General features: G+C 36.6%; 1 protein-coding gene across 2 annotated transcripts in view; it reads right to left on the bottom strand.

Moving 5' to 3' along the window:
• SEMA3A (semaphorin 3A) overlaps positions 1-14119 on the bottom strand; it is a 200762-nt gene that overhangs the window by 107497 nt on the left and 79146 nt on the right. For both annotated transcript variants that reach the window (XM_065629465.1, XM_065629474.1), the window contains 2 exons: positions 12102-12259; positions 9330-9392 (listed from right to left, as the gene is read on the bottom strand). In XM_065629465.1, the coding sequence (XP_065485537.1) occupies positions 9330-9392; positions 12102-12259 (221 nt within the window). The remainder of the gene's footprint in view (positions 1-9329; positions 9393-12101; positions 12260-14119) is intronic.

Here is a 14119-nt window from a genome sequence, read left to right as displayed (position 1 = left end):
TCCTGTTTCCTTCAAGCCACAAAACTGCATGCCATATTAGCGAACAGTTGTATTGTCAGCACACTTGCACAGCAGATGGAAAGCTCCTCTAGTTCTTCCTTTGTGTTAGTGAGGATGAAACACAAAATGTCTCCCTGCCTACCTACCTACTTGCGTATCTGGTAGTCACTACTGGTACTTGGTCATTTGGCCCAGAATTTGCCACTAAGGCTAAAAATGGAGGTAGCTAAGCCAGATGGGATAAACCCCAGGCTCTGTCCTGAAAACAGTCTTAAGCCAGAAGCCATTAGAAGTCGTACTTTAAAGATGACTCCCTTGACTGCACAAACGAAAGGCACCAGGCCTTCAAATATTTGTTGTCAGCACTAACCATCTGACCCAGGGATCTTAGGATGTAAAATTTCTTAATTTTTTTTCTGCGTTCAGTATGTTCAAATTACAAGACACATTTCCAGTCCTTAAATCTTCATTCAGCAGATGCAGATAATAATTGTTCTGGACCTGTGAAAAGTTAGAGGGATGCCAAGAAAAGGCTGTAGCACTAAATACCTGATTTAATGACCATCTCATATTTTTGTACATCTGGTTAATGCACAGTTAACAAGACAAAACAATGTCTTTGGTGGATGCAGTCCAGCAAACAAGTGGGTTTTCAGGATTTTGCAGCCACAGAATGATTGTTGTACATTAAACCTTTCCATGAGTGTTAGCAAGCTTCGTTTATTTTGAATTGTTTTATTTTCCAGTAATATACACTTCCTACAGCACAGAATGAATTCATTTAAGGAACTGAAGAGTATCTCAGGAATAAGTCAAAACATTGGGAAGCCTTGAGTTCAAGCAGAAGCCAGTCCTTTTCTGACCATAACTTTGAAAAAAAAATGGGTTTGCTTTGTAGAGTAAACCTGTCCCACATTTTGAGCATGACTTTATTAGCAAAGAAATGAACAATATTGTTCGGTTTCAGCTCAAGCAGTCGCACCAGGCCCAGCAGCAATTTAGGTTGCAACCACAGCTTAGATCTAAAGAGTCATCTATCTGTTCTATCTGGGTGGGGTAATCACCTGTCTCCTGGAGAAATCAGATTACACCTCACCTTTCGGAATAGGATCAACACCTGCTAAATGGGTGGAGTATTTCAGACAAACAGGTTGTCAAGCCTGTTATAGGCACATCAAGCACTTAGACTCCATACCAGTCAGCTTGCCTTTATTCAGCATATCGTGGGCACATCCTGTAGTGACTTTCCACTCACAGCCACCTAAGGTAAATATGCTCAAAACTTCTATGTTGAAAGTGAGCATAAAACCGTGAAGTGCTGAAAGGAAGTAAAAGACTTGCATTTATAAGGGACAGTTGCTAAGCAATGTGTGTGCCTGTAAATAAACGTACTCTGTAAGCCAGACTACGAAGTTACATGTGCCTTACTGTGGGAATCTGGAAATTTGTGTGGGTATATTAAACTATTTTGACAACACAAAGAGATGCTGAACAGAAAAACCCTAAGTGACAGAAGCTTAAAATTCCCACTCAGTAAAAAGTTGTCACCAAAGTGAAATTGTTGAAATGAGAGTCTGCTGAGAGGTTTGGGGGTTTTTTTGTTAGCTTGTTTTGTTGTTGGTGGTGGTTTTGGTTTTTATGTTCATGATACATGTATACTAACCTAAAGGCCTGGAAGATGTTAATTGAGAAGGAATAAGCCAAGGAAAAAAGAGATCTATAGATTATTTGATCCAACACAGATCACATCACTCGGAAAATGAAAAAGCAAACAAACAAAAACAGAAGCAAGAGAGAAATGTATAGATTCTTCCTTTATTTACTGATCTTACCTTTCTTGTTCCACCATCTTCAGAACACAAAACTTTCTCTGTACTGAAAAGGTTTTTTAAAGATCTCTTTTGACATGAGAATGTGGAAACTGAACAATCCACTAGCTTCGACACAGGAAATTATTGCATATTATTTCCTAGGTTATTACAAGAACTTTCCCTTTAGTTCTTTTACTTATAATAAAAGAAAAAAGACAATAATTTAGACTTGTGTGCAGTAGGGATGTATTAAGTAGACCTGTTTTTGTCGTAAGTAACAGGACTACAGAAAAAAAATTAGTTGTGGACTAATTTAATAGTGACATAGTGACCATATCTTGAGTATAGAGGAACTGTGATACGTGATCTTTCAGAGCAGACTTATACTTTATTTTTAAAGTAGCCTTTCTTTTTGTAAAGCATCAGAAAATCACCAAAACTAAACCAAACCAAACAAAAAACCCCTCAGTTTGTCTGCTAAAATGGAAATAACGTGAAGCAAATTCAGAAAGAAAAAAGGAAAAAATAATGTGACTGGCACCAAAGGAAAGGTTTTTCTCTGACTTCATGAGATTCAGGCTGAAGCCCTGAAAGAAAACAGGGACATATCTATAATTTTTACTAGTCATCCAGTTAATGTGTTTCTCTAGAAAGAAATGTACAAATAATAAATTTACTTTGTGCATCTTGAGATGCAATAAATCATAACAAGGAATTACCCCACACCATGTTGAAATTGCAATAGCTGGTAACTCAGCTGTAAATAAAACATTCTCAGACTTTGCCAGGGCCAAAGTAGGGCCTTGTATAAAACTTATTGACAGAAAATTTAGCCCCATAATTCCGGGAATGATTTTTTCTTCATTTCTCCTTTACTTCCCTCTTTCTAACTGTATTTCAAAACTAACAAAGAAAGCATTTCTGCAAGACTGCATTAAATCTGCTGAATACTAAATTTCTTTTAGAAGCAAATTTCTATAGTCACACCTATAAACAGAAAAATATGCCCAAAATTTGAAAATCCAAAATTGGAAAACTAGTTTTCTCCTTAACCTATATCAATTTGTTCACCATACTGAAAGACTTACATGACTTCCTGTGATAAATAAGTGGGTAAAATATGAAAATCTGAACAACTTAATTCTTCCTCTGTACAAGTACACGAGTTATTGACTTACAGCAACTGATTTGCCTTGGTAAGTTCATGTAAAGAAGTATATGCAAATGCCTAAATGTACACAAGCTGTAGGATTGATATCTGAACTAGGAGCCATAAATGAGGCTTTATGCTGGTGGGTGTATTGTGGGGGTCCATCCAAAAACTGTAGCTGGCACAATCAGAAATTCCCAAGGGTAAAAATTCTGTTAGAGCTTCACAGGACTTGGAAAGTCTCCAGTGTACTATACTTCTTTTTTATCAAGCTCAGTTCACCTCTAAGTGAAGGGGTCGTAGGCTTGTTTTACTTTCTTTTCCCCATCTGTCTTTCTCTATTGTTCGTAGTCTGTGCAAAGCAGTTTTACAAAGCAGCAATATCAAGGCAGCACACTACTTACACAATGTCTCACTCTCTTGTCTCCCACATGGTAAGAAACGATTCGGTAAGAAACCATGTCCATATTAAAGATCATGGACAAGATTAAGGGGTCGTCAGCCCTCAAGTTAATAAACCCAGCATACTAACTGGGAGAGTTGATAGAGTTGAAAGGATATATAGTGGCACTATTTGTCTTACGAATGGTTCAGTCACATTTGTCCTTGTAGTAGGTAACATTGAGAGCAAATTTTGCCCCTAACCTCACTGGAGGTCTTTTGCTTTGGATTTTTCTTCATTTTATACCTGCCCTGGTTTTGGCTGGGATAGAGTTAATTTTCTTCCTAATACCTGGTATTGTGCTGTGTTTTGGATTTAGGATGAGAACAATGTTAATAATACACTGATGGTTTTAGTTGTTGCTAAGCAGTCAAGGACTTTCCAGCTTCCCAGCCAGTGAGGAGGTGCACAAGAAGCTGGGAGCGGGCACAGCCAGGACAGCTGACCCAAAGTGGCCAAAGGGATATTCCACACCATATATCACCATACTCAGGATATAAACTGGGAGAGTTTGCCAGGGAGGCAATCGCTGCTCAGGAACAGGCTGGGCTTCAGTTGCATGTGGTGAGCAATTGCATTGTGCATCACTCGTTTTGTGTATTCTTTTAGCATTATTATTATTATTTTATCTTATTTTACTATCCTATTAAACTGTATTTATATCAACCCATGAGGTTTTTGGGGTTTTTCTTGTCTGATTCTTTCCCCCATCCCACTGAGGGTGTGGGAATGAGCGAGCAGCTGTGTGGTGCTTGTTTGCTGGCTGGGCTTAAACTACAACCACCCCTTCCTGCTCCCAGGGAATATTCACCTTTTCCTTTTCCCCAGGCTGGATGGGGGTCCTGAGTCTTTAGGGTCCGTTAAAGGATTTCAGTGCTGTGGTGTAGACAGGAAGCCAGCAAGGAAATGCAGATGTCAGTGAGGGTTGGCGATAAAAAGGCTGGAAATCTAGCTGTGGATGTCCTTCAAAGGAAGAACCCTGACAGAAAAGGATGAACTTCTCTTTGGCACACCTAAAAGGCCACAGGTAATTTGATCAGAAAAATTGTGCCTGTCAGATGAATTTAGAAGTAGGTTTTCTAGATCCAGCCAGCATTGAATATTCGATTTTCATATTCCCTCTTCAGATCTTTGTTTACAATAACAGATGAAAAGAATTACTTTTACTTTCTGCCTCCATGTTATTCTCTTTTCCCTAAGGCAACAACAGTAATAAAATGAGTTAAAGGGAACAATGCTCATTTATTGCCAACTTTGTTTTTCTAAAGTATCACCAGATATGACTGAGGGACACTTGCTAAGTTATGCACTTTTTTTTTTTTCCTTCTTTCTTTCCAAATTAAATCATTGCACAGCGATGGATCTATAAGACTATGGAACTGTAAATCTTCCTATGATTTAGGGAGGGGCTGGAAAACTTTAAAGAAAGCATAAACCAAGATGGCATTTGAACATCTTGGCTTAAATTAAGTATTACCATAACAAATGAGATGGTGAATTAAATTACAGCAATGTGATTTTACCTGCATGAACTATAAACTCAATAATTAAGTGGCAGCCACACTGAAATGCAAAGAAGCACGTACAGAATACAGCTGTATCATGTGTGCTGTAAAGAGTCTTGCTTCTTCTTAACTGGGAATAAGTTTCTGATCTAAAGTGATTCCAAATGACCACCAGGAGAACTATCAAGTATAAAAAAGTCAATCACAGTTGAATTCATGTAAGAGTTAATAACTAGGTAAAATTTAATGGCAATTAAGTAGCCTAAGTAGATGTCTATCTCTTATAAATTATAATACAGTCAAGTGCTAATACACACATGACTGTGCTGATACACTTTAGCTGTTCAGGAAAATGACACGAAAGTGTAGCTCTCTGGATGGACCTGTTTGTTCATGTGACAGAGCATATGTAGAAGTTAGCTGGTATCAAGTAAAAGTACTTGCTACTCTTTGTATCTGTTTGCATATCAACATTTATTTCTCACCAGAAACATCCAGGGAGAAGCTGATTTCATATAGCATGCAAAGTGTGTACAAGTATCTGTCCTCCTGTACCTTGTCCTGTGTGGCTTTGTCAAAGTATCCATTGAAATTTTAAAAATTTATACATGTCAAGACCAGAAGGCACTATTCCAACAATTTTAGCTGGGTTCTTTAAAAGTGGCTAAATAAATTAGATAGTCAAATCACATTTGAAAATAGCATCCTAAGGTGCCCTTCAGAAACACGTCTTTAAAGCTTTCAAGTTGGAGAAATCAATCATACCCTTTAATAGGGATTTCTCTGATTAATTGTGTACCATGTCAACTACTGTGATGGTGCCTCAGACAAATCTAGTATAGATATGTATTGAACGAACAGTAGCCAAAACTTTTAAAACAACAGTAAATTAATTGTTTAAGGATTAGATGAGTTTTCCAGTCAAGAAGCTATCCCTACCTGTAAAAGTAACTAGAGTTTCTGCTAACTTTTATAAATCACCCAAGCTTTGCTTTGCTGGTTTATGACATCCCAGGAATGTCAGAGTGGAATTGTAGCCACATTTTTTTTGCAGTTACCTATTATTTAACCCATATGTAATGCAGAGGTTGCCATGTGTTTCTGCTGGATCCCAGGTGCCTGTGAGATCTTAAAATCCAAATATTGAGGCTCACTAGTGAGGGATATGACTAGCAGCATGTCTGTACTGTAAGTTCAGTACAAAAGCTGAGAAGTATTCTGTAGAGAGTTTGTCTTCTTTGATCATTACCAAGGTCTGGCCAGGAATCGTGAGAAATATTCACGGGACTTACAGCAACCAAAATAGATCAAATGAGAGACTGAAGTCCAGAATAGAAAGAAATCCTCACAGAATTGGTCATTTAGTTGAATTACATAAGCAAATATCTTATTTGATATTTATAGTCATGAACAATGTTACTTTGGTGCTTGTGATACTCCATACTGAGGAAATGGAAATACATTGTAGTACTAAGTACTTACATGTGACAGTAATTACGATTTTATTGGAAAAAATCTATATCTTGTGGGAAAGTGTAGCAGTTGACTTCTATCAGAGAAGTCCTGCAGTATTGCATTGCTTGGGGGAGTCTTTTAGACCCTATTCTCAGCTTACCCATGTGAAAAAAGAAGCATAATTTAAAAGGTTTATCCACCTATACAGTGAGCAAAGCTTAACTAATTAACATATACTAAGCCCTTTAAGAAACAGAAATGAAAATGATTCCTTAAGCAACAAAGGGATATCAGGAGAGCAGGAACGGCCCAAGTCGGGCGCTCTCCTCAAATCCCGTGTGGACTGTCCCGAGCTACAAACCGGCTGTGCCTAGATTGGCGTGATTGGCAGCATCAGTATAAGGAATCCCTCTGAAGGAGTGAAAACGACAGTAAATTACCTCTCATAATTACAAGAGGAAATCTCGGAGGTCGTGGCTGAGGTTAGCAGTGGGGCAGCACCGGGGTTACACTTGCGCTGCAGCTGCTGCAGTGCACCTGGCCTATTAGTGGGGACCTGCATTTTCAGCACTGACTTCCCCTGGAGATCAATAATTAAAAAAAGTTTTTCTAAAAAGAGTTCGATGTAAAAGTATAGACTGTCACGTAGAAAGTTTCGAACCATCACAAATGAAGAGTAACACCTTAGCAATGGTACATGCTGAAAGCAATATTAAATCAAGCACGTTTTATATGCCACTTCATTTGTCCTCTATTTCTCTTGCTCCCTCTAATGAGAGTCTGTTGAGTTATTTTTATGGCCTTTACATTTCACACTCCCAAGGTACTGACAATGGTTTTAAGGAAAAAATGAGGGAAGAATAATAAGTTTCTTAAATGATTTGTAATCTTTATCTGTAATTACAGTTAAAGCAGATACATTAAATGCTTTATAATGCACTATTTTATGGCAAGAATAGGTACCTGTAAATATTTAAAGATGATGACCTGAATAAAGTAAGTTATATATTAAATCATTCTAGTTGCCTGCCAAAACTGGACCCACATTATATACGACCTATGCATTTATTTACTGTTTTTTATTTCTCGCCTACACTTGCAGAGAACTCTAAAAATTAAAAAAAGAAAGCAAAACCACCCCCAACAACCCATACATATGAAGAATGTTTATGAAAACAAATTATCTGATTCTAGCAACATTGGACTGTACTACTGTTATCCTCAGTTTGGGCTGCACTGTGTCTTGAACTCTGTGCTCCTGCTTTATTCTTCTTCATCAGCTCATGGGAGAATTACTTCTAATGCACAGGATCATACAAAGCAGCTAATGCACCAGGGTCGCACACTGCACTAGGCTATGATATGGGCTTCACTTTTTACTCGTGATTAGCAGGTGTAGTTGCCCTAATATCATCGAAATCAGGGCGAATAAAATAGTTACAACATAAACAGACAGAAGATGGGGACCTGAACTTACCAGCTCGCTCCAGAATAATAGTGTCTCTGTTTACAATGAATGGATTGGAATCAGCCTAGCGCAAAGTATAAAACAGTCTTTCTTACTATTGTGAATTTCTAAAAATAATTATTCAAAAATAAAAGAGCATACTTGAATTCTAAGTGCTGAATAACTTATTAATTTTCTAGGTTTCAACCCCAGCTATTAAAAAATCTACTTTATGTAATATCATAATACTTAGTATAAGATCAATATTCAAGGTTAATTTGCTCAGACATTTAAGACTAGCCTTATTTTTTTTAACCTTGAATATTGGATTCTTTAGTCCTCGCCTCGCAATGTAGTCCTGTAAATTATTTTTGACCAGGAAGATGGATTAATTTAAATGTATATTTCTATGTAATGAGATAGCCCAAGTCTCTGGCAATTTAGCTGTCCCTTCACATGTATAGCTTAGCCTATATTTCTCAGTTTTTACCTAATCCACCTCTATTGTTCCCAAATGGCTTTTTATGAAGACAACTGTCCTCTATGGCCTAGGTAAAGACTGACGAAACTATTTTTATTATGACCTAGGAAATTATTCAAATGGAGCTCTCTAGAGGCTTATGGTTGGCATTATGAATATTTTACAGAATCATCTCTGAAAATCAGGCCAACAGCATATACACACGGGGCCAAGTTCCACTCTCAGTTATACCTTGGCAACCACAATGATTTCCCATTTGGCTACACTATGCAAGTATTTGTTGGCCTTATTGCATACATGTATTTTTTTTTTCTCCTTCTTCAGCCCTGTCTTCCCATTTCCCATGTTGTTCTTATAAAGAAGACAGTTATTATCACTGTGGAATGATTATTATTTGGGGGCTACTGGTACGTCTCTCTTACCTCATAAATACAGGCAACAAGATGTACACAGGAATGAGGGAAAATGTACAGAAAATTATGCCTAGTGTAACAGTGTCTTTCCTGAGGCACCAAAAATGATGCAGAATGTTAAAACCACTTTGACCTCAATCTTGCTATGAACTCCACGCAGGAAAGAGCTCAGGGAAATCCACTGAATCTAGAGAGAAGCCACAAAAAGAAAACACTTCTTGGAACTCACTGTAGGACTGGGACCTGGAGCAGGGCAAAAATAGGTCAGAATATTATGTACTCTGAGATCAGGAGATGAGTATACAAGGGTTAATACTTCTCATTCTGATGTTTCTCCTCCCTTCTCTTCCTTTTTTGTTTTGGTTTTTTTGTTTGTTTCTTTGTTTTCTTTTGGCAGAAAAATTCTGTTTCATTTGCATCATTTCCATTTGTAAATTTAAACCCCCAGTCACGAAGACAAAATTTCACTATTTTGAATAAGAAAGCTGAGATAACTCACAACTGAAGTTATGACCAGACGTGTAACCTTACAGAGCAGGAAAAATAGTTTAAGAATTAATACAATAAGACAAAATATTTACAATGTTTTATAAAACAAAAAAATACTAAAAAGATTTGTTCTTACCAGAATATCTTTTCCAGCCCACTTGCACTCATCCCTTCGGGAATGAGATACAGGCCAAACAATCTAAAGACACAGAACAAAAATCACGTTGTGTTATTTCATGCTTCAATAATCAAAAATTGCAGACCAAATGCTACAGTGTCTTGACCCAGTTTCTGTTTTCCCCATTCTTTTCTCTTTTTTCTTCCATAAAATTTGATCAAATAAATGAAAAAATAGGAGCAAAATATGGATTACAGGAATCACAATAAAAACAATTTTGAAATATAGTCTGTATTGTGAATCTCAGCAGTGAATCTTGAATACTAATGATAAGAGGGTTGATTCTCCATTAAGTGAGTGTTCTTTCACTGTTTTAAATCTGATGCAATGGAATGAAGACTGAGAGCAAAAAATTGCAGATGCTTCCTAACAATAAATTGGATCTATGTGAAATACGATCTTACATTACTTACAGCATCAGAAATGAGGTGTTTGCCTCTTCACCGTATCTACTAGTTTACTCTTTCACTAGGTTTAGTTAATTAAATTATAAAGAAGAAGTTATGGCATTTAAAAAGTATCACACCATCAAAATGGAAATTTTTATGCTGTTCCTATAGAGCTACTCGTACACAAGTAAAGTTAAACCTAGGTTTACTGTGGTGTTTGCTTAGCAGAAAATGGATCTCACTTCATACAGAGAAAATCCAGAGACCCTCACAGTCAATTATTCATGGTTTTTTTGAAAAGCTTTTAGGAATTACATATAGAATAAAACATGATCTTCCCATAAAATGCCAGGCTATTCATTTGGGAGCCTCAGATAATGCAACATGAATAGCCATAAGTCTGGATTTCAGCCTTGATGTTCAATATAGTTTGTTAAAAGAAAGTAAAAGGCAAGTATTCAAAAAGAAAAGAAAAAATATATGATTACAGAAGAGGCTGAAGGAGACGTTTTATATGACATTTGAAAATACAGTTTGCAACCACGTTTTTAAATTCAAAATTTTCTTAAAACCTAATGAAATCCAAACAGCAATCGAACATCTTAAGTCTATAAAATAAGGCTGAAAATTTTATGAGCGCATTCTCTCTCAAAGGATTCCTGCTACTTCCTGTTTCTATTCTCAGCTTAAAATGTGCAGAGACATGTGAAAATTTAAATTTACTAGGTTGAAAAACATTAACCAAACTTCTGAGGTCTCCCAAAAGGACCAGTTCAAATTGAGTTCAAGTTTTGGGCAAGATTTCTATATTATTCAAATGAGTATTCTAATCCATAAAATGAATGGCTAGGTGTTCTTTTTATCTATTCTCACGGCACAATATTTTCCTTTAATTTGGTTTAAAAGTCAGCTAAGTTGAACTGCTTTTAATAGTCTAGAAAGTCTGGCTTTGTGAATTGTGCTCCTTTGGAATCATGTCTTGTTATGAGCATTTAGACAGAACTCTTAGTTCTTTCTAGATGGTAGAAACAACTGGGGAAGTTTGAGCTCAAGTGCAGCGCTGGCTGTATTGTAACTTTGATTGAAGTTTCTTCTGTGACCCTCCTGTCTTTAATAAGCAGATCACCATATTCTTTAAGCCTTTTGTCTATTCTTAAACCCAAAGTCTAAATTGTAAGTCCATTCTTTAAGTCTGTTGCCAACATTCTGTTCCATGTTACCAACAGCAATTCTTTATTTAATATAGTAATATATGCATGTAATTTTAAATAGCATCCTAAAGGTATCTGAATACGTACGTAAGATACAATTCCTCCCATTCTATAGCGTTGTTTTCTGCAATGGAAACACCTTCTTTCCTTTAATTATTCCAGATGTTTTGCACATTAAGCTATCAGTCCCTCAGAGAATTCAAATAAATAGCTAGTTTCCTTTATAGCTGCTCTAAAGAGAATAGAAAATAAAATACCCAGTTTTTCTTTTATCCTTTTTCCTTAGAGAATACAAATGAATAGCCTGTCTTCCCTCTGAACTGAAAACACAAGGTATTTATTGCTATCATCTTAGGAAGCTAATAGTCAAACGGGCAAAAGGTCAGGAACACCAAGAAAAAAAATCCCTGGGTATTGAAGCAATATATTTCTCATAAAAGGGTGCTCCCTGGATTTTAAAATGTGCCATCAAAATACTTAAATATAACAAATAAAACATCCAACCTATTGTTTACCTTCTTAGCATTTTGTCTTATAACGACAAATGAAAAGTGAAATTATTTATTTAGACTCCAACCAAAGAGCATCATTGAAGTGTTTGTCAGCTTTTAATCGTGCCATCGACTTTTACTCTCCATCGAGAATGGCAAGCTTTTATTAATTTATTCCTTTTATTAATACTGCGTCTATTTTAGTTTGAAAGCAGCAGAGGCAAAGTGCTGGGTAAAAGGAGAAAAATCAACAGTTGGACTCCCAAACAGCTTCTTTCTATCTGCAAACAAAGTAATTAATACATAGTAATAAGGCCTTTTTGTGAAAACTGTCACAAGAGCTGCTTGGGGGGGTTTTAGCAGTAAGCATGGAAATGTCTTGTTTGGGAAACAGCTGATTATTCACTTATTTACTTTTTTATAGCCTGAAAACAAATATTGTAGATTATACAGTCATAGGTTATAGGCTGATTATAATTTTTTCTTCATAAAGTCAGCAAATGTTTTTGCTGTAATAGTATTCCTGACATCCAAAAACTCACTACATAATTCATACAGTGCCCAATATGGTCTGAGTAATAACAATTCTGCAACATTAAAAATATATATTTACATCGTGCAAAACACGAATGAAAGTACCTTTTGATATTCCTTGATGTTAACCAGGTTGAAAGAAAATATGTGATCCTTTGCTCCAACATACAGCCGACTCCGTTCTTCATCCAAGAGGAAAGTATGGTAACTGGAGCTATTAGCTAGTCCATTGAAATTGATTATATTGTTGGATTCCAACATTTCTGTAAGATAAATGTAATACTTCCCTTGTTAATATGGTCAAATAAAATACAGACTTATATTTTAACTTGTAAGGATTTCATTTCAGGAATTTATATTTATGGAATAGAAACCAGTGAAAGAGTTATGTACCTCGGCCCCTGGTTGTTTTTATTTCAAGTACTCAAACCCAAACTACTTGTGAGATTCAGTTCTGCACAAACAAAGGTCAAACCATCACTGAAATCAATTAAAATCCTGTATGAGGTTTTAGGCAGTAAAATTCTATCCATGTAACTCATCAACTGCTGGACAAAGTTCAATTTTGTTCAATCAATGAGATTTACAAGGATAAACCCAAGGATGACCAGCTAACAAAAAATACATCTAAACACAAAATCTCCTACTTCCAGTGCACAAAACTATTCCATATAGATCTGTAGGTTATGAGAAAGGGGATAAGAATGACTAGTTGATGAGGTAAAATAACATGTACAATCTATTGTTACATGTATTATTATCCTCCCAGCTTACTGACACAGGCAGTACGTTGTTCCTTTGCTTGGAATTGTGGGTTTGCCCATCACAAGAATAAAACTAGAGAAGGTAATTTTGCTTCTCTTTAACCTCAAGAATAATTTTCTAGTTCTCATACTCCTCACAGAGCCTTTACACTTGCCAAGGACAGGAATTTTTTAAGTACAAGGATCCACAGAATCCTCTTTGCTATTCACAAACACTAACAAAGGCACATGCCTTTTCCTGAAACCACATACAAATATTTCATTTTCTGTAAGATAATACAGACCATATTAGTATAAACTTTTGTGAAAACCCTCTTTCTTTATTCCTGTCTGCCTGCATTCACACTGGGACCAAAGCCAAGCCATCTCTATCATTTCATGGCATGTCTGCACTAGCAAGTCATCGATAAGAAACTTTGCTTGTGATGACAAATCCTATGTGGTTCAAGTCCCGACCTTGTGATGTACAGAGGCAAAGAGGCAGTTTCAGGAGCAAGAGCAGTCCCATCGATGCCAGCGCAGCTCCTCACCCAGCGCCCATGAGGACAGATGAGGAAGGGAGCGGATACAGCAGGATCCAAGGGCTGATGGTTAGAGCGCACAGCCAGATCTTCAGGAATCTAATGTTTGTGTTAGCTCTATCATATTTGCAAGCCAAGGACACATGTCCCTCCACTCTAAAGAGCTGTCAAATGCCTATATGTCTAGGATTTGCCTAACAGTGCAGCTACCTGCTGTGACTTTTTGGTTTTCAGTAAGATCACTTCCATTTTTCACCATTACTCCTATCAATGAGTCAGTGTAAGATAGCATCCTGAATGCTCCTAAAAATGAAGATGAAACTGCTTTTAAAACAGAAGCTTGTACTTAATTTTATTTTTAAACTAATTTTCCTTTTCCTTCCCCTTTAACCAGAACAGGGAAGATGTTAGGTGGGGCTTTTTTGGACCTACGTGACAGTGGTACTCATGATTTTACAGAATTTAAGCACCTGCAATTTACCAGTTCCACAGATATTAATACTATTTTTCACATTCACTCATACCAGGTGGATTTTGAATCAGGCTGATATTCTATAATGGCAAGAATTAGTAGGCAACACATTCAAGGAATACAAAGATAACATTAAGAGTTACACACCTTTCAGACTAGCTTTCCCCCAGTATTCTTCACACTTATTTGGAAAAACTCTCACTAGCATCAATAAGAGTTACTTTATTAGTGGTGTAGCAAAGTGTCAGAATACGCACTATATTTTGCTCCTTATTCTATGTTTTTTCTGGTTAAATATAACTATAAATTTGTATTACCATATACTTTTTAAAACTTGTACTGCTCAAGACAAGTGCTCTCTTTCTT

This window comes from Caloenas nicobarica, chromosome 1, assembly GCF_036013445.1.
Source record: "Caloenas nicobarica isolate bCalNic1 chromosome 1, bCalNic1.hap1, whole genome shotgun sequence".
Classification (NCBI taxonomy): domain Eukaryota; kingdom Metazoa; phylum Chordata; class Aves; order Columbiformes; family Columbidae; genus Caloenas; species Caloenas nicobarica.
Note: the sequence above shows the minus strand (reverse complement) of the source record. Positions and strands in the feature narration are given on the sequence as shown.